A 25,544-nucleotide genomic window follows, 5' to 3' on the forward strand; every position below is an offset into this window, starting at 1 on the left:
ACGTTAGATGAGATTGGTCACTGACTAGAGAGAAGTCCTATGACATCATTCCTCCATGTGGCTCAGCAGATAGGTGTGTCTCATTCTTTAGTAATAAGAGGTACGAAACAATTAAAATTAAAACCTTACAAAATTCATGTAGTTCAGAGTTTAATGCAACCCGATTATCGGAGCAAACTTAGGTATTGCACGTGGTTCCAACAGTCAGTATATGATGGACTACTTGACTCCACCTTAATTTTTTATAGTAACGAAGCATGGTTACGTGACACTCAAAACAATCGTTACTGGGACAGTGAAAATGCACAATGTTTTCACGAACAACTGCTACATGACACAAATTCGAGCCAATTCGGAGAACAAAATGCAGCAAGTTGCTGCACATGTCTTCAGGATGTGCAGCCTGCCAGATATCACAAGGACGTCATTTCGAACATGAATTGTGAATTCAGTAGTACATCATTACGCAATACTAACTGCAAAAGCAAGGAATGAATCCTCTGCATATGGTAGCATCGTTACATACAAATCAGCTGCCATGAGTGTGGTTAGGAGTCTAGCCCTGGCAGGTTCACTCTGTACTTCTATCTGTTAATTTCGTGAAAACAGTAGACACCATACATTTATAAAAAGAGTGGAGTAGTACAGTGCAACATAATTAGGAACATTAAATCCAGACGTTTGAGATGGGCAGGGCAGGATATTAAAATAGATTTGAGGGAGATGGGATATGATGCTAAGGACTGGATTAATCTTGTTCAAGATAGGGACCGAAGACGGGTTTATGTAAGGGTGGTAATGAACCCTGGGTTCTCTAAAAGCCATTTGTAAATAAGTAAGTATAGTGCAGTAATTTACAATACACAACTAACAATAATAATAATAATAATAATAATAATAATAATAATAATAATAATAATAATAATAATAATAATAATAATAATAATAACAATCATTCTCGCAATATATTATAAACTAATTAAAACAGCATCATACTTTTCGTTTCTTTTAATAAAGAAACTAAATGAAGGAAATACTAAGACTCAAACACTTCACGCGTTTGTTTTATACTATCACATCGGTCACCTAACTACTAACACAATGACAAGAGATGGAAAATTGCTGTCATGAGTACATATGTACGTAAAACCGCTTCTCATTAGAGGTAAGGTACGAAGCAGATTACTAGTGTGATCATGCTTGTCTAGCCGAACTAATCTGAGTAGAAGATAGAATTTGTTCGAACGGTAAGTTTTTCTGTCCTAAGCTGTTTATGATTAAAAAAGTAATGCAAACGTCACTGTAACAAGTCATGCAGAGGGTATTCTTTGCCATATCGCACTAGGGACATGACTAATTGCAATATAGAACAGATATTAGTACACAGTATACTATGGCATTGTCATCAAATGGACTCATAAAATAGGAAAGAATGAGACAGGATGGTCTGCTCATCACATTGCCATGCAACCAGTACTAGTTTACAGTATGTGCACGAGTGGATAGGTATTATATGACACAGATGGGATGATTCACACACATAACACAGCAGAATCACGAACTAACCCAACATTAATGTACCACCTTTTGAAACCATATAAAGTAGTGACAGATTACATGTTGTGCTCCATGAGGAGACCATGGATCAAAGAGTACTCTAATGAGATGTATTGTGTGTAATGTTATTAAGATGCGCAACAAATGATGAAGAGATGGAAAACAAAAAATTCAATAAAAAGGAAAACAGAACAATTTGTACAGAACATTGCAACACCTGTATGTTAAAGCTAACAGAATATATTTACCTGTATATAATACTGTAGCACTGGCTCATTTCCGTCACTCACTGTCCAATTCAAGAAGATTCGAGTTCTCCCCACTGCTTTGACGAAGTCTATTTTCACGAGAGGCATATCTATGAAAAAGAAAATCAGTAATTAGTAATAAATTGGATTTCTATTTTGTTCAAGAAAAAACATTCTTAATTAAATGAATGAAATAATGTAACTATTGTTAATTTCTTTATAAATTTAATCCTCTCTGTCTCAAAAAATATACATGTTTAGAGCTGTATATATCTGATATTGCAAGTGAGCACTGTCAAACACTTTTCAGCATAAATGTTACAAAAAAGAAGTAAAATATTAGAGAAAACACTGAAATAATAATGCAGGTAGACATGACTCTTCGAGGAAGTGAATGTGCACTCTTAGGGCCGAATTCATAGTCAATACTTATCGTAAGGAAACACTTAAGCAGTTGCTTATAATAATTTCCAATTCGTAAATCCCACTGAAGTGAACACTTATTCAAATAAGGTAGCTTGTCAGTTTACTCAAGTGTTTCCTCATATACATTGTAATCAGCTGATTCGGTATACAATAGATGATGATTATTATTTAATTTAATTTATTGAGTTCTGTAATTAAAATGAAAATGAGTTTCGGCAAGCAAAAGATATATCAGAGATATGGAAAATCCTTTAGAGATGTATAATGATCAACAGTTTAAGAGGAGATACCGTTTCGACAAGAACAGTGTTGTGGATATTCTGGTGTCTCTCATTTCAATTCACAATACAACCATGAGGCCTACCGATTTCGCCACTGCTGAAAGTACTGGTTGCTTTGAGATTTTATGATACAGCAGCATTTCAGGCAGCTTTAAGTGGCATTTCTTTTCGTAAAGTATTTACGTTCCAATGAAGTGTCTTTTGCATTTTTGTTTGTATTCTACCCAAGGAATAAGCTGTTAAAATTTGCGTAATTATACCACTTCCACTTTGTATACCATAAAATAACTGAAAAATAAATTAAAATTATTTACTTACAGGAATATTTCCGGAGTTTGCATTAAACTCAACTGAAATTTTATCCCATGTCAATTTCTTTTTTTGCAGAGAACAATTATCAATTTTTTTTACTTTCGACGATATCTCCATATTTCATAACTAGTTATCTTAGCTCACTTCTTTCTTTTCTGTAAAATGCTTTCTGGACATCTTGTATAATTTTTAGCTCTATAATATTTACTTTTGCATTTGTGTATGACAATAATGCCGATTTAACAATTTGAAGGCGCTGGAAAACAATTGAATGTAGGAAAGCACTCACGTCTAGCCATGTTGCCATATTTCTTTCGATGTCAAGGGAATGCTCAGGGCATATGTATGAGTAGCGTCTCTGCAACACGATCTGAAATAAGTGCTAAGGAAACGCTCATTACTTAAGTGACGACTATGAATTCGACCCTTAGATACAAAAAATTACCAATCTCCTGTAACGTGAATTTGTCTAAGTACACTTCGGGTAGCACCTGGTTCACACAACTAGGGTAAGGATGTTTATTTCACACATAATTTACTCCTTGATTATATCTTTGTTATAAATAAGTTATAACACTTCATCTATAAACAGACAAAGCAACGAACAAAACAAAGGAAAAACAAAGAGGAGCCCTCCATAAGAAATTCGTTCACGTGTAAGCCTAAGCTCTTAAGGAATCAACCAAAGTTTTCCAAAGAGGATTTAGCGCATGGCAGCTGGTCAGTCTTTTTATCTAAGATTATACAGCTTATGTACTACATCGTCAGAAAAGACCGAACTTTGGGAACACACAGAAAGGATTGATTAATAAATTTCTTGAATAGAAAACCATCTCCACTGATACCAAATTTATATGCTATAGAAGTTAACAAATCCAAACATTTAAATTTAGCACCAAGATTTCGCTGTTTAACTTTGGAGTGTTTATACTATTTAATTCTACAAATAATGAATCCTTAAGCCTTTTTCTTTTTTTCCGAACAGAAGGACAAAAATCTACTAACTTCCTGCCATTTCATTACCGGGGTTCGTTAATTTCTACCCATCAAATGAAGCATACACTTTCACACAGCTTAGAGAAATGCATTTTGTGTACAGGATAGTGGATGACAATGCACATGAAGTGGATCACACAGAATATTCTTGTCCATAGTATGAACTCCAGTCCTATAAATGTTCGAAAAAGTTCACCAGGAGCTATGAAAAATAGGCTATCTGCAATCACAATACTGCAGAGGACGACCACAACGACGATAAATAAAACTTCGCTGTACACAATTAAACAGAGTAAGAACGAAGTTAAGCAAGAGAGCACTGTCCGAAATCTTGGCGCCAATTTAAATGGTCGAATTCTTTAATGAACTACAACACATCAATCTAGTATCAGCAGATGCGAATTTATACTCAGGAAAATACAAATTGAGCCACTGAAGTGCAAACCAGTGTGTGTTAATGCTATCATCGAACATGGATCTTATTGCTGTGTGTAGATATCGCAGAGAGGTATGACGCAACCATACAAGGTAGCATCAGTAAGCCAGGGACTGCCTAGTAAGACGGTTCATTTATTAGGAGTTGGTGTTTGTTTTGTTGTGTATGTAACAAGATATGTATTATGGCTCAACTGTTTTCTACAAAGCAACATATCGGCTCAATTTCGAAGTCGATATGTTGAAAGGTTCCTAGGCATAAAAGTTCCAAGTTGTACAACCATCCCATGTTCTTTATAATAAAATTTAACAAATCTCCATCATCTCATCTCATAGTGCAGACCAGCCTCCTATGGTCCACGCTGGGCAACATCTCTATTGTAAAATTGGTCTACACAGCTGGTTTCATAAGGGTGAATGACGAACAGTCAAGTACTTGCCAACAGTAAAAAAAAAGTTCTGAAATAGGCAGACAACTATTGAAATAAATATATATTACTTGAAAAATGTCTGGAAAACTACAGTCTGATAATAATGAAAATTTCTTGGAAGATGTAATGAAACTTTAGGTGCAAACAACAAATTATTTTCATGCTGAATTCACACAACACGCAGAAAAATCCTTCATTATGTCATACTAACTTTACAGACTAGTTAGAGTAATCACCCACATGCACATTAAAGATAATACCATTTTAATACACACCACTTTTCAGCCATGCACTTGTAATGTGATTTTTTTTACAATTAAAGAATTTCAATTTTGCCTGTTTCCTTTTTTCTACTACCACGCAACAATATTCAAGAAACCTCATTTTCTTTTTCTTAGTTTCATAATAGCCTATGCCCTACTCAGCTGCAATTTTGATATTATCTCTGATATTTTCCCAAACACTATTAATATCTTAATTCCTCTTCAACTTCGTCGGAACTTCCTAAAGTGGCAAACCTATTTGAAATTTCGACCTGATAATGTTGCTCAGTTTCTTCGTCTTTTAATTTCGATAATCTTTATTAAACACAATGTTCAAAATTGTTGTGTATATTGGAGTGGGAAATCTTACTTAAAATGGCTTCAACATGTTTTTGTTCCTGAAATATATTATTTTCTATTTAGAAGACAAATAACATAATTAGTTGGAGCAATCACCTTCATTCTACATTACTGGCTCTCTCTTGTGGTGATACTGAATAAAATAAAACCATGGTATGTACCTAAAACAAATAGATGCACCTCTTCACTCACTTCACCCTGCGATCCATATGCCATGCAACGATAAGTGCCATTATCCTTGCGACTTACAGGACCGAAGGGTAGCTTCAACTCTACAAGAGTGTAATTAATTCGGACGACATCAATCAAGAATCTGAGGGAGAGAAACAATTTACATGTAATATAGGCTACTTGAGAGAACACATATTATATTAACTTCCCAATATGAATATACTAATGACAGTGTTACTATTCATTACACAATTTATGAAAACTATGCACTATAGAATTTGATAAGCAAAGTACAGAAACAACATAATAATTATTTGTATAAATATATTCATCATCATATTTACAGTATGCATTACAAATTGAGGGACTCGGGCGTAAAACATGGTAACTGACATTTTAGTCAAAAATGAGATATGTAGCATACTATATGGTATCTTACATTCTGCGTCTAATGCAGTAGTTAGTTTTCCAACATCTCAACAGATGGCAGAAGTATAGAGATTTTACTTTCCCAGTAACTGTACAAACTGTTGCGTGTATACATGTTTATCTACCTAATAACTTCAAAACACTAAAACGTCACTTACCATGTTTTACTCCGGAATCCCAATTAAATAATGTGAATACTTTCTCAATGTGTATATTTACCAAATATGAATAATATATGTATTTTTACTTTATTCAGTGTTTAATTTACAAATAAATGTCACAAATTTGACTGGAACTTTTTATACAAGTAAATAAGTAGACATAAGTCACAGCTTTCTTTCCAATAGACACTAATCTTCCACCTAACTCTTTCACTTACGATAGCATGTGAAATATTTCAGATATACACAAACTGACAATAACAAGTTAAATTACATCGAAGGGGACATCCGATACACATAATGTATTTTTCTACACGAAATAATTTTCAAGATATTTGAGACAACTTTCTTTTTTTAAATGAGAACCAACTATGTTTTGTATTGCAAATGTTGCGTGCGCTCTGTCTAATAACAACTGACTACTTTGCAGACTGTTTGAATGTCACTGGTGAAAGTAAACATAAACAATGGTGGTGATGGTGGTGATTATTATTCAAAAGTTTGGCTATCCTCCTTGAAATCAACAAAAGCAGTTAGCTCTTAGTAATTTCCAATCACACTTGATTAACACAAAAGACTGACTTAGTATGTATAAAGCTTATTATTACATCAATTGTAATAATTAATTTAACGGAAAGCAGACACTATACTAAAATTAAACATTTAAACCAAATCTGTAAATATTAATCTTCAATTTTCAGACAACCAAAATCAAGATTATTCTTCTAAAACTAAATTCTCAGTAACAGCATTTTTACTACAATGCAAATTTATTTAAAAAATTAAGAAATTCGGGTAAAATTAAAGCATCAGAAGACAGCCAATTTCGAAAGTAGCAAAGCAGTTGGCCAAGAAAAAAATAAATGCATTAATTGAATTTCAGTTAAGCATTAATGACGATGTACACAGTACACATAGTGCATCATAAATGTGTACATATTTCACTATAAACAAACTTAATCAAACATTTCACATATTAGTTGTACTTTATATAAGGCATTTTAAAACTTTCCTTGTGGCACATCCTGGATATAATTGTGATCTCAATGTCCTTTAATCCCCATTATAAATAACAAACCAGAAGTCCGCAGCAATGCTCTTATCCCTGGCCACAATGGAGATTGAAGAGCTCATTGTGGGAACCTATTCAAGTACATAATGCTCCAAAATGTATTAGCCTTCACAATCACTTACAGGTGGATGAACCCCATCTTTTCAAAACTTAAGTACTGCACAGTAGTACCTTAATAAAGTAACATTTTAAATCTAGAAAATTACACTTCGAAAAGGCACATTTTAAGACACAGAAGAATTAAAAAAGAAAACTATTTTATATTGTAAAATACTGCATAATTTTTCATTAAAAAAACCAGAACCACATCATGGAAATGGTCATTATCATCACCAATATAAACAAATTATGAATATTAGGATATATATCAACTAATCTCTTCATTCCTGAACACTTTTTTTTTATTTTGAATGAAACAGCCTACCAAATTTGTTTGTATTCTTACTTCTCACTTTCAGCATCGACCTTCTGCCAATCAAAATTTTCCAATGGATAACCTTGTATGGTGCATCCCAGTTCTGCCTTCTCTCCTATCTTCACTCGCTGACTTCTTACACTAAGCACTTTCCCAGGAACTGAAAAAGACAAACGTTTTTACTGTCATATACATGTCAAAGTGTTTGCCTCTGCACACACATTTAAGTTTTATATTTCAAAATCTTATTGCTAATGCTCATGTTACACCACTTCTATAATTATTCAGTTGCTGCCAAAATAATTGAATGAAAGCTAATCCTCAATACTTTTTGCCCAGCAATTATACATGGTAAATTCTCACCTTAGTCACTAAGCAGCAAGACTACAAGAATTTAAAAAACTACAGAAAAACTATTTGCACTAGTATCACGATTCCTTCTTTACTGTTCGGAATCTGCATGAATGAAGTTTTCGCAACATAAAAATGAGCCCAGTGTTACTGTCTGAGGCCTTGAACAAAGGAATACAGGCACAGTAACTCAGTGTGGTCATAGAAGTAAATATCCTATCAAACTAAACAACATATGATACTCAGAGCTCATTGACACATGTGCAAGAGGACTAGAAACATTCCAGCATGTATATATTTTTATGCTCGACCATGCCGAAATGTAGTAATTATACATCTGGTAGCAGACCTTTAATGCATGTCATTAAAGTACACCTACTCATTAAAGGTCAGGTCTTTCAGCCAATGACGACTCAGGTTACAACTGTTCAGCCAATGACAGGTCAGCTTTCTACCGTTATAAAACCGCAAGTATCGATTATTCTCGGATATGCAATCGAAAGAGAATTAGCGAAAAGTCACGGAGGCTGGAAATCCAATACTGTCGCAGAAGGTTATGTTCTGTTACTATAATAATTAGCGTTAATTGTAAATAATATTCAAATAAATTCAATTTGTCATCTCGTTTTTCAATGTCTAATTTTATTTCAATGTCATCTCTGTAGGTTCTTATGGCCTAGCAAGGTCACTGTGGACATCTGTTCCTTGGAAAAAATCAATACTTTCGCGTCTGCACACATCTCACAACATACGGGACATTGCTCCAGGTCAGATACAATAAAATTAATAGTATCAAGTTAGAAATATGGTCGAGCACAAAACGTCGTATGAAACTCGCCTATAATGGTAATTAAGAAGCTCGTATGAAAATTATGAAACTCACGCTCGTTTCATAAATATCCATACTCGATTCTTAATTACTATCATTATAGGCTCGTTGCATAATGTACTATTCTATTTCAGTACAAAAACTGCATATATTCTGGACATATTTTTTACGCCTATTTTCTTTCGTAATACAAAAATGGCATATTCAGCAATTCTCTGAAACTTAATGTATAAGAAATGATTCACGCCCTCTGGAAACGTGGCATTATGCTTAGCTCATCTGTTTTAGTACTACGTGAGTCAATCTATCTGAAACAATAACAAAAATGAAAGCACAATGTTCTCCACTGCTAGAGAGCTTGTTCTTATTCCAAAATGTTACTGATGCTTTGACCCCTGAAACACTCTGAATTGCAAAAAACCTTTCAGAAAAATTTCAATTCTGGATACCATTCTCTTTTTAAGACAGCAAAACTGTTACTTGGTGAAGCAGCAGAATAAGCAGAGAAACTGCCTTTGCATGCTGATCTGGAGTTGTGCTCAGGCATGGGTTCGATTCCTGCTTGGGCTGATTACCTGGTTGGATTTTTTCCTAGGTTTTCACCAACTGTTAGGAGAATGTCAGGTAATCTATGGCGAATTCTCGGTCGAATCTTGCCAAATTGTATCTCTCTATTACCAATTCCATCGATGATAAATAATCTAGTACTTAAATAATCAAGTAAAAAAAAAGGGGAGGAGTTGATACAAAAAGAAAAATGGAGTTTAGCCGATGTACCTTTGACTTTTTGTGATGTGGAGAAATTTTTCTCAGTATGTATACAAAAAAATTGTTTCCTGATAAGAGTAGGAGTTTCACCATGGAAAACATGAAGATGAGAGTCATCGTTTTAATATGGGTGGAAGATACAAATTTAATACTTAAGTGATATAGTGAAATTCAAGTTAGTTATTTAACTGTGTTTTATTGCAATGTACAGGGACATCATTTTATTTTTACTTCAATTTTTATTGTACCTGAGTTTTGGAATGTACTTCACTCCCACCCCTTCTACTAGTAAACTTCCAACCGTTCACGACACAGAGCCGAGGGCACGTAAGCAGTACTGAGTTACTGAGTATAGTATGTTTCAGAAATATGTTCGCGTTTTCCAGTGACGAAAGAGCTTTCAATATTGAATCATATTTTCGTACAGGTACTGTCGTCCGTTTCCCTATGTCGCATCCCGGTTTCCCCCCCCCCCGCTTCTGTTCGCCCCTTTGTAAAGTCTAGTAGCTGGGCTATCTTAGCTCTTTTCTGAAAACATTAATTTCTGTTAGGAATTGGACGTCTACGTATTATTATTCAAGTGTTTAAAATAACTTAAATAAAAGGGCCTCCTTAAGTAATTAACTGTCACGTGATTCCCCCCCTTTTCTACAACCCTGCGACAAAACCACTTGAATGGACAGTAGATAGCATTTCTGAGTGATTTTATCTTTTCGGATCGGACAGAAGTGAAGATTGAATTTACAGTACGTAAGGTACTCTTTTATAGAGTAGGTACAGAATTATTTCAACATGAGTTACTCGTACGAAGGACGAAACTGGTAATTGGAATTAGGTACAATAGTCTATAGTGCGATAATATGGACAAAAGAACTGAAGCCTGTATCGAAATGAATGGTCACCATTTTCAAAAATGTGTTTAAATATCCATATTATAATTATTTTTCAATTTAACTTCATTCTCTATATAGTACGCTAATGTGCTGTAACAGTACAATATACACTGCATAATTAATACTTCCGAATGGATAGCTCAATTCGTGTGTGAAACACTGAGTGTTAATACAATACTGTATTTTAATTAAACAAAAACCTAATGAAAATTATCAAACTCAAAATTGCGATATTTCCTAGTTTACATAAATGGATGAACTACTTTTCTTCCCTCCTATACCTAGTAAAGTGATTTGTATTTTACGCCAGTATCATCGAACTCCGTCGTGGAAAGGGTAGCAAACGGTGTTTCCTGTTTCAATCGTTAATAGAAAGGTATAGCCAGGTTAATATTAAAAATGTTAGTAAAAATAAAATGATGTCCCTGTACAAGGTTTTTACAACTTTCAATTTTGAAATCCGGTATCTTCAAGGGGGTTAAATTAAGAAAACACCTACTCAATGCCCGGACAGTGATCAAGGAGAGAGGTGTGGTCTTTAAATGGCAGTGAAAATAAATTTGTTTTATGGGTTTTTACATCAGCTCTAAGAAAAATCGATCTCTAAGAGGAGTGGTCTTTTAGAGAGGTTTCACTGTACGTTAAAAGGTTATTAACATGGGAACAAGGAACTGTAGTCTATATGGAAGTATTATCCTAATACTATTAGCTTTAAGATACAAGATGTCAATGTGTTATTAGTTCATCAGTTCACAAAGTGCAGTCGTAGAGAACGGTTGTGTAGTAAGCAGCATATACAAGTAGGTTAGCGTGTGAAGAAAGTATAGGCGACGACCTAAATTCTTACAGGTCGCGAATCGGGAGCTTCAATGCAGGGCAGTTTTGCAGATGTTCAAAAGGTGAAAATGCAATAGTGTCTGATAGAATCAACATATTTATGCTCGCGGCTGTTTTATAAATTCTACTGATTATTGGAAATGTGGAGTTAAACCCTGGTCCTGGAGATACAGAAGGAAGAGTCTACAGTGATGAAGTGTTTCAAAGAGAATGGATAAAGTACAGTCATGAAAGAAACGAGAGAAGACAGACAAAATGCAAGTGTTCTACTAAACAAAGTAGCAAGTGATATAGATACATTAGTAAACAGATACACTGAAGTGGAAAAGAAGTTAAAGGAGGTTATCCAAGAGCAGGTGGTGTTAAAATCGATAGTTAAAAAATGGGAAAATGATAGTAGAATTAATAACATTGTAATTTATGGTGTTGAAGAGAGCAATCATGAAAAAGGAATTGATACTGGTTTCGTAGTATTAGAATTATTAACTATAGTCCCGTCGCTCTAATTTCCGGCAGCCAATCGCGTTGCAGGTCGGCTACATTTAAATGTGTGCGTCTTGTGATTCGCTTATGAAGACATTATTCATCTCTTAAGGCTTGATAAATACTTAATATAATCGCCCGCCATTTTGGCTCTTTCGTTGGCGTTCGCAGAAAGCACACGAAGACGTTATTTGCCGCTCAATTATTTGCTGAATTACATGCGTTTGATTTATTATCATAGGAGCTACAACATGATAATGTTTAACGGTGTGGCAAATAGATTCCTCATATGGTAGCTCGGGAACGAAAGAGCAAAAATGGCGAACGACACTACCTACCTAGTCTTTATAGAGCCTTCACTTCCTAAGACGTAAGCAAAGAGCGGAGTCATGCCGGAAATAACAGGGTCGCGACTATAATTATTTCAGTCTAAATTTGGACATAAGTGCGATAAATAATGCATATAGAGTCGGTAACGGAAAAAAAAGACCAATTGTTGTGAAACTGAACAGTTACTTTATCAAACAGCACGTCATTGCCAATATGCGTCAACTCAAAGGCACAAATATCTACACAGAAAATGACTTTGCAAACGAAATTAGAGAGAAACGAAAGAAATTAATTCAAATATTAAAAGAAGCTCGAGGTAAAGGATTTAGGGCAACTTTAGTAAAAGATAAAATGAAGATAAACAGAAACATAGTTAATGTAGAGTCCTTAAATAATCAATGTGTTATTAGTTAAATATTTAACCAAAAACTTGCATCTTACCTGTGAGATCAAGATATATACTCTGCTCCACTTCCTCTTGGTCCAACTCTTCCTGATTGTCTACTCTGCCCAAAGCATGACATGTGTAATTTCCTGTGTCATTCACAGTGACACAGTCGACATGCAATGTGCATACAACTATATCTCCATCATTCATACAATCTGTTGTGTGTCTGCAAAAGGAAAGTAAACAGAAAATAAGTTCTCAGAGATGTTACATTGTCACACTGCACATTCTTACTGACAGTAGAACATCCAGAGATATTCGTAACTTTGATAGGAATCACAGAAATCCTCATCTCTAATAAACTGATGATGTATGCATATATCAAATATTAAACTCAATTATAAATAATATTTTTGTATTCAATATTTAACTGACTCACTCAATGACGCAATACAAAATCTTAACGAGGACCTTGAATCTATATCTGCATGGGCCAGAAAGTTTGGTTTGACTCTCAATGCAAGAAAATCACAAGCAATCCTAGTGGGACATCAACGTCTATTATGCAATATTACTCCTGCACTTCCAGTCAAGTTAAACGACACAATAATCCCTTTTGCTTCCTGTGTTAAAAACCTTGGAGTTTACTTTGATACGCATTTAAACTGGAATAACCAAGTAACCCATATTACCAAAAAAGTGCTTTCCATAACACATTCCTTAAACAGCATTCGAAAATTCCTTCCGCTATCACTCAAGAAAATACTAGTGGAAACACTAGTAATGCCCCACTTCGATTATTGTGATTTTCTACTGACTGACCTCAATGTCAACCAGTCACAAAAATTACAACGTGTTCATAATTCTTGTGTTCGCTTCGTCTGCGATGTCCATCACGCTAACCACATTACCCCATCCTTCCAAACTCTAAACTGGCTACGGCTTAACGAACATAGAAATTTTCATTCACTTGTTCTCCTTTTCCAGGTCCTTCACACTTCTACACCTACCTACCTTGTCTCCCGTTTCAGTTACCAGTTATCATATCATAATCTCCTCACACGTACGCAAAATAGCCGCATACTAGCCATACCAACACATAAGACATCATCATATTCATCATCATACACAATCTCGCTCTCGCGCTTGTGGAATACCCTACCCAGTGACATCAGAGACTGTCGGAATTTAGTAGCGTTCAAAAGCAAGCTTATTAAGCATTTTCTTACTGCATAGAGTAGGTTTAATTTCTACTTAATCAATAAAGAAAATGCTTCTCTCTTCTTAACTTTTACAATAAACTGTCTAGCTTTTATTAATCAGTTAATCTTTTAGTACTTTGATTTTTATTGTATTTGTAAATTTAATATTAATTGTAATTATAATTGTAATTGTATTCTTAATATTGTAGTTGTAATCCCCTGGTAGAGGGGAAGAGAAGGCCTGATGGCCTTATCTCTACCAGGTTAAATAAATAAATAAATAAATAAATAAATAAAAATAATGCTAATCATCTAAACAACATGAAGTTTCAATTTTATATTTTTTACTTTAACATTAATTATGCTTTGGTTTTAACTGCATGGTAGATGGAAGATTTCCTGGAACTTGAGCCACATCTAATGTGTCTGTAGCTCTCTGGAATGTAGCAATAGAACTCTCTGACATTTGAGACAAATCCACCAAGAACAACTGCCTCAGCTGCCAGATCAGACCAATGTCAGGGTGAGTTACTCGAGTTTGTGAGATGTGGTGAGCCCTTTCTGGAAAGCGAGTGTCTGTTGGCGAGCAAAAAATTTCTAGGAGCTTTATATCAATCTGGTATCCCTGACACTGAAAATAGAGACCTTATGGGCTTACGTGGCAGGTGGGGATGATGAAAGACGTATTCAGCATAGAAATAAAATATCAAATGTTAAAAAAGGTGCGTCCTCATATGCCCCTCAAAAACCATTTCCAAGAGTAGCAATAGTGGCTACAAAAACATGTAAGTGAAGCTGTGAAGAGCAGAAAAAATGGAGGAAGCAACCAGCTCTGGTGCTAGTACCAGCTTCATTAATATTACAACACTGTAGCAATACACCCAAAATCTGGTTTCTAGATTCAAAAAAGGTCGGAAAATGAAGAAGAAGGTTAAGAAGACGAGTTTTTGTAATTTATACAATTTTCATTATACTTTCTTGAAAATTTTATATCAGATATTGCTAAAATACATGTGCACATTTTTTTTTAATATTGCCATTTTTATATATATTTTTATTTAAAATAATTTCTATTCTGGGTCTCATATAAAGATAATCAATTTTCTAAAATTTAAAACAAAGCTAAGACTCCCTATAATGAAACAGTGCATTGGGTTTTTCCTGGTCAATATATTTCATTAGTAAATACAATGAAATAGTGAAATGGTTTTCAATTTTCGTGAAAATATTTAGCAAGATTTTATATACTGTTATTTGATACATAAAAGACACAAATACTGTTTCAGGGTATAGGTACGTGAACGACCACAAATATTATCAGAAAATGCAGGCCCTAAATTTCTAGAATTTTAAAAGAAAATGAACTCACAATTGGACAAAAATTACAAGGTACCACAACAAGACCTATTAGAACTTAAATACCTGATAAAAGTATAAAAAAGGTTACTAAAAATATTTTTTAGAAATCACTTTTTACTTTGAACTAAATTTTCCAAAATTTGAAAATTTTCACACATATTATTTCATACCCCCACAAGCATTATAGATAGAATTTTGAAATTTTGTACAGTGATTAACATGCATTCATGCAAAAGGTAGACTACAATAATGCCCATTTCTTTCAAAATAGAAAAATTAGGTCACAAAACATTATGTAAATTTTAATATATTTTATATAGGAGAAATAAAAAATTAATTGTATTCAAATAAACGGCTCTCCAGGTCTGAGAGTTGTCTACTTTTCAGAAATGAGTGTTTATTACATGCAGGAAAAATATTAAAGATGTCAGAGAGACCATAACAATGTTATGGTTACCAAATGACGTAACTACAGAACTCTTTTGTTTTTTTCATACTCTGATAAAACTGGTTTGAAAAATATTATTAGTAACCTTTTTTATACTTTTATCAGACATTTAAGTTCTGATAAGTCTCGTTGTGGTGCTTTGTAATCTTTGTCCAATTGTGAGTTCATTTTTTATATAAATTTTTAGAAATTTAGAGCCTGCATTTTCTGATAATATTTGTGGTCGTTCACGTACATATACCCTTAAGCTGATATTTGAATGAATACGTAAGTCATGTACTTCGCTAAATGACGACTAACCTTCGCAATGCTTCTTCACTAAAGCTTAATTTAGTAACTTCCGTTTATATTCTTTCAATTAATCATTGGGATCTTGTGACCTGTAACCACAAGCTCTCACCACCAGATCATGATGCTGACTGTGCGTGTTCCAGTACTATTATTATTAATTATTTTCTGTTTTGTAATTCGACGGTAGTGTGCTTACTATCAATATTCTACGAAAATTAAAAAAAAAAAATATATATATATATAAATATACATATATATATATATATATATATATATATATATATATATATATATATATATATATATTCTCACTAATGGTCAATATGTACCTTTCATCTTCAGAGATGTTCCTTCCAGAGAATGTCCACCATACCATACTACTGGATGGCTTTACTTTGCACTCAAGGGTAGCATTATTGCAAAATGTCAAGTCCGGAGAAATGTTAACTCCCAGAATTTCCAGTTTTGTATCTGTAACATATAAAAGTTAACTCCAATTACTTACAGCACTTCAGTTTCTGCATATTATTATATTCATCTTAATGTAACTATTAAAATTTTTAAATATATAAACAAAAATATTAAAAATATTAATGCATAAAAAAGTTTCAACAGTAATAAATGTTTTATCAACTGCCTCAATGTGATGAAAACCTTGCACATGTGCTAGAATTATCTCGATCTATACTATCTAGGAAATCTCGTTCTGGATTGCCAATTACATGAGCAGCTGAAGAAAAATGAGAACAATTTAGACTCGTTGACTTCTTCTGTTCTCTCCTTAGCAGTTTCAAACTCACTACAGACAGAAGGACAATAACTTTCATGGGATCAAGTGTGATGGAAATGTTATTTCTGTCAAAATCTTAACATGGACTGTTACAGATTAACAATAATTTCTCTTTATTTTATGTAAAAAGAAAGCAAAACTTAATTCAAATTGAGAAGTCTAAAGGTACGGTCACACGTCGCTACTTTTGCAGCGCTACTTTTATACTGCAGCTGAAAAAGTTGCGTGTCATGTTCACAAGTAAGCCAAAAGTAGCGCGCTGCACGCTACTTTTCGTGCTGCGCAACCCGAGTGCTGCAAAAGTTGCAACTGGAGGTTGCGAGTCTGTTCACACACAAGGCGCTACTTTTGCAGCCGCAGTCATGCTGGGTTTCCATCTCCGTATTGACTTCTCAATATACATTTTGTGGTTATGTTCGCATTATTAAGAAACTCATGCGAAAGCTTCCTTATCTATTATTTGCTTTTCTGTCGTATCTAGTATTCAGAAATTGACATTATTTTTACTATAAAGCTTTTAAAAACGCCTATATACTTAAATGATAACCAACAGTATATTCACATAATCAATGTTGGCAACCCTCCTGTTTGGAACTATTCTACGGAAAATTTAAAAAATGAATTATATCGTCACCATTTATGCTCAGACTGTGTTGTGTATTTAATAACTGTTACAAATAATTTATTTTCATCACATTTAACATTAAAATATATCCAAGCAATAAAAGTATCATTGGCACATTTGGGTGGTAACACTGGTTGCAACCGCAGCAAAAGTTTCAACAAAACCTATATCAAAAATGCTGTGGCTGTAACCCTGAGAACCCTGTTCACACGCCGCTACTTTTAAGTTGCACGCAGCATGGAAAAGTAGAGGGCAGCAGGTTCAGCAGCCGCTACTTTTCGGGTTGCACCCTTGTTCACACGTCGCAGTACAAGAGTTGCGCAGTTTTTTGTACTGCAGCGCTGCAAAAGTAGCGACGTGTGATCGTACCTTAAGGTATTGGTGTACTGCTTTGCAGTCCATAATGTGAACTGCCACTAGGCCTAACAAGAGTCAATTATTGATAAAATCAAATACTGGTTATGTAACTTCCTTCATCTAGTTCATATATATTTTCCACAACATTTTTTGACAAAACACTTCATGAGGCACAAAATACTGTCACTGTTCTTTTGTTTATATTACGTCCTCTTGTCTTTTCCATTTCAAAATATTTCTTTCCCTTACAAACATTCCATAAATGCATTCCTTTATTCCTGATCTGTAAGTAGGGGTGTGTCTAGGAATGCATTAAATGATATAGCCTATGAGAATGTATAGAAAAATGTTAAAAATTTCATCTCAAATTTATTTCAGTTGTGCATTTCTTTAAATTAATTTAAATCATTAATATTAAAAACAAATATCACTTCTTATTTGTACAGATATGCCTACTTGGCAGATTTTCTAAATAATTACCATGCATATAGTTTTCAGCTTCTACATATATTTGGAGTTCCTACATATTTTACTACATATCTATGTACAAATTTGTTTAACAGCTACTTTCATAATTTAGAATTCCTTCAAAATAAAACTATTCAAAAATGACAGAAAAGAGTTAATATTTCACATAGACTGCATAGAGTGAAAGGGACATTAAACAGAAAAATAACTGCATACAGATCACACATTACTTTTTCAAATGATACAATTTCTGTGTAACAGATGAATTGATAACCACATATTTACGATAGCAAGGTAGATGTTTATAGTTTTGTCTGCCTTTGTAACGAATGCTAAAGAGTTAGGAATATATTTGCCACTTTCTTTTACTCACCTAGTAAGCCAAATCTCTTCTGTGAGTAACAATTTTGAATAATAATAATAATAATAATAATAATAATAATAATAATAATAATAATAATAATAATAATAATAATAATAATAAAATAACAATAATAATAATAATATTAATAATAAAATAATAATAATAAAGTAATTATTATTATAATAATAAAGTAATAATAATAATAATAATAATAATAATAATAATAATAATAGTATTATTATTATTATAATAAAGTAATAATAATAATAGTAATTATTATTATTATTATAGTAATAATTATTATAACAATTATTATTATAATTATAGTTATTACTATTATTATTACTATTATTATTATTATTATTATTATTATTATTATTATTATTATTATTATTATAACCAATAAAAATAAAATATTCAAACAAACTTCTAATTTAGTAATATTTGTAATATGATTACCAAGTAAGTTTTGTTAAGATATGAACTGAATGAACTTTCATACATTGCAGCCTATTTCAGTTTATCGGCATTTCAAAATGTCGTAAAATATAACCTCTCTAGAATTTTGGAACTACATACACGTTCCATCTTCAGAAATGTGCCATTTCATGGTCACTAATGTCATATTTCTCAAAATGAAACCAATAACCTATAAATTTTATATAGAGATTTTTGTAAATAGCAAAACAATGCAAGCAATAATTATTTTATTCAATTTCTGCAAAAGTTGATCACATGCATATACAGAGTGTTCCTGTATTATTTTTTTAGTTAGTGATATCAATTCTATATTTTTCTATTTTAAGCTTTCTTTTATTTCTTTTATATTTATTTGGGTTCATGGTACAATACCACGTTTTCGTTATGATAAATTGATATATTTAGCTTGAAAGGGATTTTTACCCTTACCATTAAATTATTTATTATTATGCAAACCGATCCCAGATAGTAATCCGTCAGTTTAATGACTGTAGTGTGGGGTGCCTATCCCGAAAAAGTTAAGCAGCAAGGGGTGGAGTGGGACTGGTCTGTGTATGTAAGCAGGAACGAACCTGTCTGTATACTGGCGTATGACCACTCATTGCCCAACAACAGATTTTGTTAGATAGAGGTTGGAGTGGAGTCTGCAGAGAAACTCTCTGTACTTCAAAAGTACAGTTTATAAATAAAATTTTAAAACATTTTAGATTTGATTTTATAAAAATGTTGTTTATGTGCAATGCAGAAAACAAAATTTCATTCTGTTTGGGTTACATATAGAAACACAACTATTAACACGACAAAAAACCCAATTCTTGTGGAACACGTAAAACACCTGACGGAATGTCACTAACATGACAGCGAATTTTTTATTCTCCTATTTTCGTGAATAATTTCGTAGGGCCTACATCATTTTTGTGCATACACATACGCTTAATCTGAAGTCTGATCTGTATCTAGTCAGCGATGTGTGCAATGGAGGGGGAAAGAAACTGGCCGCCCTACCCCATTAACTCCTGGCTCAGTTGCCTCATGAGTGATGTCTCAATAGTGTCTTTTAGGTTCAAACCTGTCTGGTGCCAATGTAAGTACTACTATTGTTTTTTGTCCTCTTCAGTGTAAAAAAAGTGAGCTACCTTCTTCTTGTATTCAGGTAAGAATTTGATGATTCTGTAAAATTATTTAGTTATGCAGATTTATTATATTCTATTTGGTAGCATACTAAATACAGGCAAACCTATTATTCTCTAAAATCTCAATTAGTGAAATGTGATGTAAAACGACTCCAAATTGCTTTGGAACGAAGATATTTTAATATCAAAATATTTATTTTATATTTTCGTATATAAGTAGGCCTACTGTATATTTCCAAAATATATCTCGTATTTTGGCAAAATTTTCTTCATATTGTGCCGAAATCTACTTATGACTATGACAGCCATCCAGTGCAACTTTTTTATGTTAATGGTCGTAAGTCAACTATCCATATGTAAAAAGTTATGTTATATTAATTATCCAATATATTTTCACAATTCCATCACCTTCTTGTAATAAAATAAATTCAGATTTAAAATAAATCTCAATGGTATACATAGGCCAAATAGAAATGATCAGGACGAAATTCAAATACAAACTGCTGAGCTATTCATACCGGAACCCACACTTTCTGAAGTCGAAATTGCGATAGAAAATCTGAAAAAGTACAAGTCTCCAGGTATTGATCAAATTCCAGCAGAATTAATACAAGAGGGTGGAAGGGCATTATCTAGCGAAATTTATAAACTTGTACTTGCAATTTGGGAAAAGGAAATTGTACCAGAACAATGGAAGGAGTCCATAATCATACCTATTTTTAAGAAGGGGGACAAGACTAACTGTAGTAACTTTTGAGGAATATCACTTTTGTTGACGTCATACAAAATTTTGTCGAATATCCTTTTGAGAAGATTAACTCCATACGTAGATGAAATTATTGGGGATCATCAGTGTGGTTTTAGGTGTAATAGATCGACTATTGATCAGATTTTTTGTATTCGACAGATATTGGAGAAAAAATGGGAGTATAAGGGTACAGTACATCAGCTATTCATAGATTTCAAAAAGGCGTATGACTCGGTTAAGAGAGAAGTTTTATATAATATTCTTATTGAATTTGGTATTCCCAAGAAACTAGTTTGATTAATTAAAATGTGTCTTAGTGAAACTTACAGCAGAGTCCGTATAGGCCAGTTTCTATCTGATGCTTTTCCAATTCACTGCGGGCTAAAGCAGGGAGATGCACTATCACCTTTACTGTTTAACTTCGCTCTAGCATATGCCATTAGGAAAGTTCAGGATAGCAGAGAGGGTTTGGAGTTGAATGGGTTACATCAGCTTCTTGTCTATGCGGATGATGTGAATATGCTAGGAGAAAATCCTCAAACAATTAGGGAAAACGCGGAAATTCTAGTTGAAGCAAGTAAAGTGGTAGGGTTGGAAGTAAATCCCGAAAAGACCAAGTATATGATTATGTCTCGTGACCAGAATATTGTAAGAAATGGAACTATAAAAATTGGAGATTTATCTTTCGAAGAGGTGGAAAAATTCAAATATCTTGGAGCAACAGTAACAAACATAAATGACACTCGGGAGGAAATTAAAAGCAGAATAAATATGGGAAATGCCTGTTATTATTGGGTTGAGAAGCTTTTGTCATCTAGTCTTCTGTCAAAAAATCTGAAAGTTAGAATTTATAAAACAGTTATATTACCGGTTGTTCTGTATGGTTGTGAAACTTGGACTCTCACTTTGAGAGAGGAACAGAGATTAAGGGTGTTTGAGAATAAGGTTCTTAGGAAAATATTTGGGGCTAAACAGGATGAAGTTACAGGAGAATGGAGAAAGTTACACAACACAAAGCTGCACGCATTGTATTCTTCACCTGACATAATTAGGAACATAAATTCCAGACGTTTGAGATGGGCAGGACATGTATCACGTATGGGCGAATCCAGAAATGCATATAGAGTGTTAGTTGGGAGGCTGGAGGGGAAAAAGACCTTTAGGGAGGCCGAGACGTAGGTAGGAAGATAATATTAAAATGGATCTGAGGGAGGTGGGATATGATGGTAGAGACTGAATTAATCTTGCTCAGGATAGGGACCAATGGCGGGGTTATGTGAGGGCGGCAATGAACCTCCGGGTTTCTTAAAAGCCAGTAAGTAAGTAAGGTATGGCATAAGACTGTCATTGTGTGCAATATGGTGCGAGACTTCTGGAGACTTGCACAAGGTCACAAGACAGAGAAACTGCCAATATTTCAGCTCCATTACCAGGGAAGGCAAGGAAAGGGGGACCCTCCTAACTGCTGGATCCATATCTAGAGAAGGACTCTTGGTAATGAACCCAAGAAATAATTTCATTAAACAGACACAATGGATATTTCTGCAGCTATGACACAATGCAAACAAAAAAATGTACAAGGTCTCTACAGTACTTTCATTCACGTCTATAGAATACAGGTAGATGGGCAGGAGTTCCCGTAATGATTAATAAAACGGAAATACTTGCGCAATATTGTCGCTTTCTGCTCTCTCTCCAACTCCCTCCCTCCCCCTGTCTCAAGTTCATACTGACAACAGCAGAATAACTTTAATGTGGAATGTGTTGCAACAATAATTTCCTAAGAATATGCTTCAATTTAAATTGAATTATGTTACTGCCTGATATATTTTAATCTAGCTGAACTGCTAGAGATTCCTAGTCATTTTCACTACTGTCACCATCATTGCCTCAATCAATAGCAGTTCTTCATTGTCTTCGTCATCAGTCTTGTAAATTTATTATTCTAGGTTCTCAAATTTCATCACATACCATTTCCTTTGTTTCATCCTCTCACTCTAGTTTTGCATCATGTTTCACGCAGGATTCCCCTCAGGGTTTTTTCATCACACTGTGTATTTCTTCATTTCCGCGTCTTTCCACAACTTTATTTGCAACCTCCTGCTATATTTCACCCACAAAAGATCAGATGGTCTATAATGACCATAAAACGAGTGGCCCCAGGTTCAAATCCTGGTTGGGACAAGTTACCTGTTTGAGGTTTTTTAAGGGGTTTTCCCTCAACTCATTAAGAGCAAATACTAGGTAACTTTTGGCGCTGGACCCTAGACTCATTCCACTGGCATTATCACCTTCATTTCACTCAAACACTAGATAACCATCACAGCTGATAAAGCATCGTAAAATGAACCAATTAAAAATTGTCAGTTGATCTTGCATGTAGTTTTTATCCTTGTCCTTGAACAGTAATACCTTTTGTAAAAGGTCAGCTTTTGTTACACTTTCCGGAAATTCAAACCATTTCTCTTAAAACCAATAATGATGATATCACTTCTTTTAGTAAATAAGTTTGGAAATTATTTTTTTATAAGTGACTGGTTGATAAGAGTTGTTATTCATAATTATTAAAATTTCATATAAAGAATTTAGGAATCCATTCAAAATCCACTTCTTAAATATAGCAGCTGTTATTTCCTCAGGGTAGAAGTATAATTAAAGCAAAATATCCATTCACTCTAAGGTATAAAACCTATTTTCACAGAACCTACATTAGCAAATTTTAGGTCTGTCTTCCATTCCAACAAATAGGCCTACCTTTAGTTGCTATATCATTGTTAAGGGAGTCTTCTTGCCATTACTTAATTACAAATGGCTTTATTAGAGAGCCCAAATATTCATTGCCGCCTTCACATAAGCACGCCATCGCTCCCTATTCTGAGCAAGATTAATCCAATCCCTACCATGATATTCCACCTCCCTGAAATCCATTTTAATATTATCCTCCCATCTACGTCTCGGCCTTCTCAAAGGATTTTTTCCCCTCAGGTTTCCCAACTAGCACTCTATATGCATTTCTGGATTCATCCATATGTGCCAAGAATCAGTCCCATTCCAAAGCCTATGTTGGGGTTTCGTAACAGGCTCTTTTTTACAGTGATGGGTTGTTAGCCCTTCACTCAACCTCCTAACTGGAGGACCATCCCATCGGCTGTCTGCAACTGCTTATTCAATATATTTGCAGCTACCCTCCATATCTGGAGGCCATATCCACTATGGGAGTCTTGCCATACTAACTTTATAATTCATCTAAGTCTCGTCTGAGTAATATATACTTCATGTCACCAGAAATTCGAATTTCCTCTATTGTGCAGTGGAAATTTAACCCTCCTCTCCATTAACAATATGCATTCATCACTCATATGTTTATATACAAAGCCTGAACTTATAATATCCTCATTTCACCGGCATTATCATCTTCATCTCATTCAGACGCTAAATAACGTAAGATGTTGATAAAGCGTAGTAAAATAACCTATTAAAATAAAAATATAATATCCTACATATATACATGCTACAGTTTTTGTGTGAAATTTTGGTTTCATTGCTAGGGAACTTTTTGTAGGGTTGGAAATTCAACTTTATTGTAGAAGTTAAAACAGTCCTCCGTACAGACCCAGAAACAAAATTTGGGCCATCTAAATTTTCCAAGTTCCAGTTATAACATACTGCACATGCTCAGTGAGATAAGCGAGACTGAGCATGCACAATATGTTATAACTGGAGCTTGGAATATTTAGGTGGCCCAAATTTTGTTTCTGGGTCTGTACATACTTCATGTGAAAATAATTTAAGTTTTTAATCTCCTTAGGATGTCCGATATGCTTTTAGGAGACACATATAGCACAGCACTAAGACAGCATAAAGGCTGGTTCACAATAAACCGGGAACGGAAACGACAACGAGAACGGAAATATTGTTAAAATAAATGTATTTAAATATGAGCATTCATAATAGAATTAACTACACATTGAAAGACACTCTTTCAGCTTTCCCAATGACGAGACTGCCTCATTGGACAAAGCAAAATAAACATATTGAGTGAAAACAAAAACAGACCACAAAAGAGAAAGGAGGGAAACGAACAAAAGGGAAACTTAAGTAAAGGAAAGATAATAGCATGCATATAACAGGCCTAAACATAGTAAACAAACAGATTAGACATTTGAGCAAAATTCTCCCTTTTTAGGAAACAAAGTACAGGTGGTATTTTAAAATGGCAAGTGATCCTCTGATAGCGGCAAGGGAAACATCACGAATGAAGTCGTTGTTCAGCTGGAACTTCTTGCAGAAACTGACAAAGAGGCGAGGTATTGTGCCCCTAGCACCAACATTAGCCCAACTACTTCACACTAAAATACATTTATTTTAACATTATTTCCGTTCTCATCGTCCGTGGTTTATTGTGAACAGACACGTAATACAGTAACTTTGTGTATCCCATCCAAACCGTTGATATTAAATTTTGATATTTTCCAAAGTCAATCTTTTCCTCTCTTCAACTTCATAATATATATTCAAGAACTATAAACATTATAAACTACATTTCTGCTTTGACTCCCGTCACTTGTCTTTTCAAACTACCCATAGCATTATTACTACTTAGTCTTCGTTTGTTTAAAGAATTTTTTTTTTATTTCTCACTCACAAAATAATGTAAACAATTTCTCAGGATTTCTTAGATTGCTAAGGTGCTAATGAATGACTGAGTAGACCAAGTGAAACAGTGAAGCAATGTCCTATGATTTCTCCGAGTTAGTTTTGTATCAACATATTTATAATTAACTCTAATGGAAACGTAATATTGGTATATAATAGTCAGTTACAGTTACACGTCAAATAAAAA

At 33.9% G+C, this 25,544-nt stretch overlaps 1 protein-coding gene across 3 annotated transcripts in view; it reads right to left on the reverse strand.

The window, feature by feature from the left end:
- Positions 1–25,544, reverse strand: part of Ptp69D (Protein tyrosine phosphatase 69D) — a 194,057-nt gene that overhangs the window by 159,385 nt on the left and 9,128 nt on the right. For all 3 annotated transcript variants that reach the window (XM_069837085.1, XM_069837082.1, XM_069837083.1), the window contains exons 2-6: positions 16,066–16,207; positions 12,490–12,662; positions 7,588–7,717; positions 5,471–5,622; positions 1,806–1,915 (exon numbers count right to left, since the gene is read on the reverse strand). In XM_069837085.1, the coding sequence (XP_069693186.1) occupies positions 1,806–1,915; positions 5,471–5,622; positions 7,588–7,717; positions 12,490–12,662; positions 16,066–16,207 (707 nt within the window). The remainder of the gene's footprint in view (positions 1–1,805; positions 1,916–5,470; positions 5,623–7,587; positions 7,718–12,489; positions 12,663–16,065; positions 16,208–25,544) is intronic.

Source organism: Periplaneta americana, chromosome 10, assembly GCF_040183065.1.
Source record: "Periplaneta americana isolate PAMFEO1 chromosome 10, P.americana_PAMFEO1_priV1, whole genome shotgun sequence".
NCBI lineage: Eukaryota > Metazoa > Arthropoda > Insecta > Blattodea > Blattidae > Periplaneta > Periplaneta americana.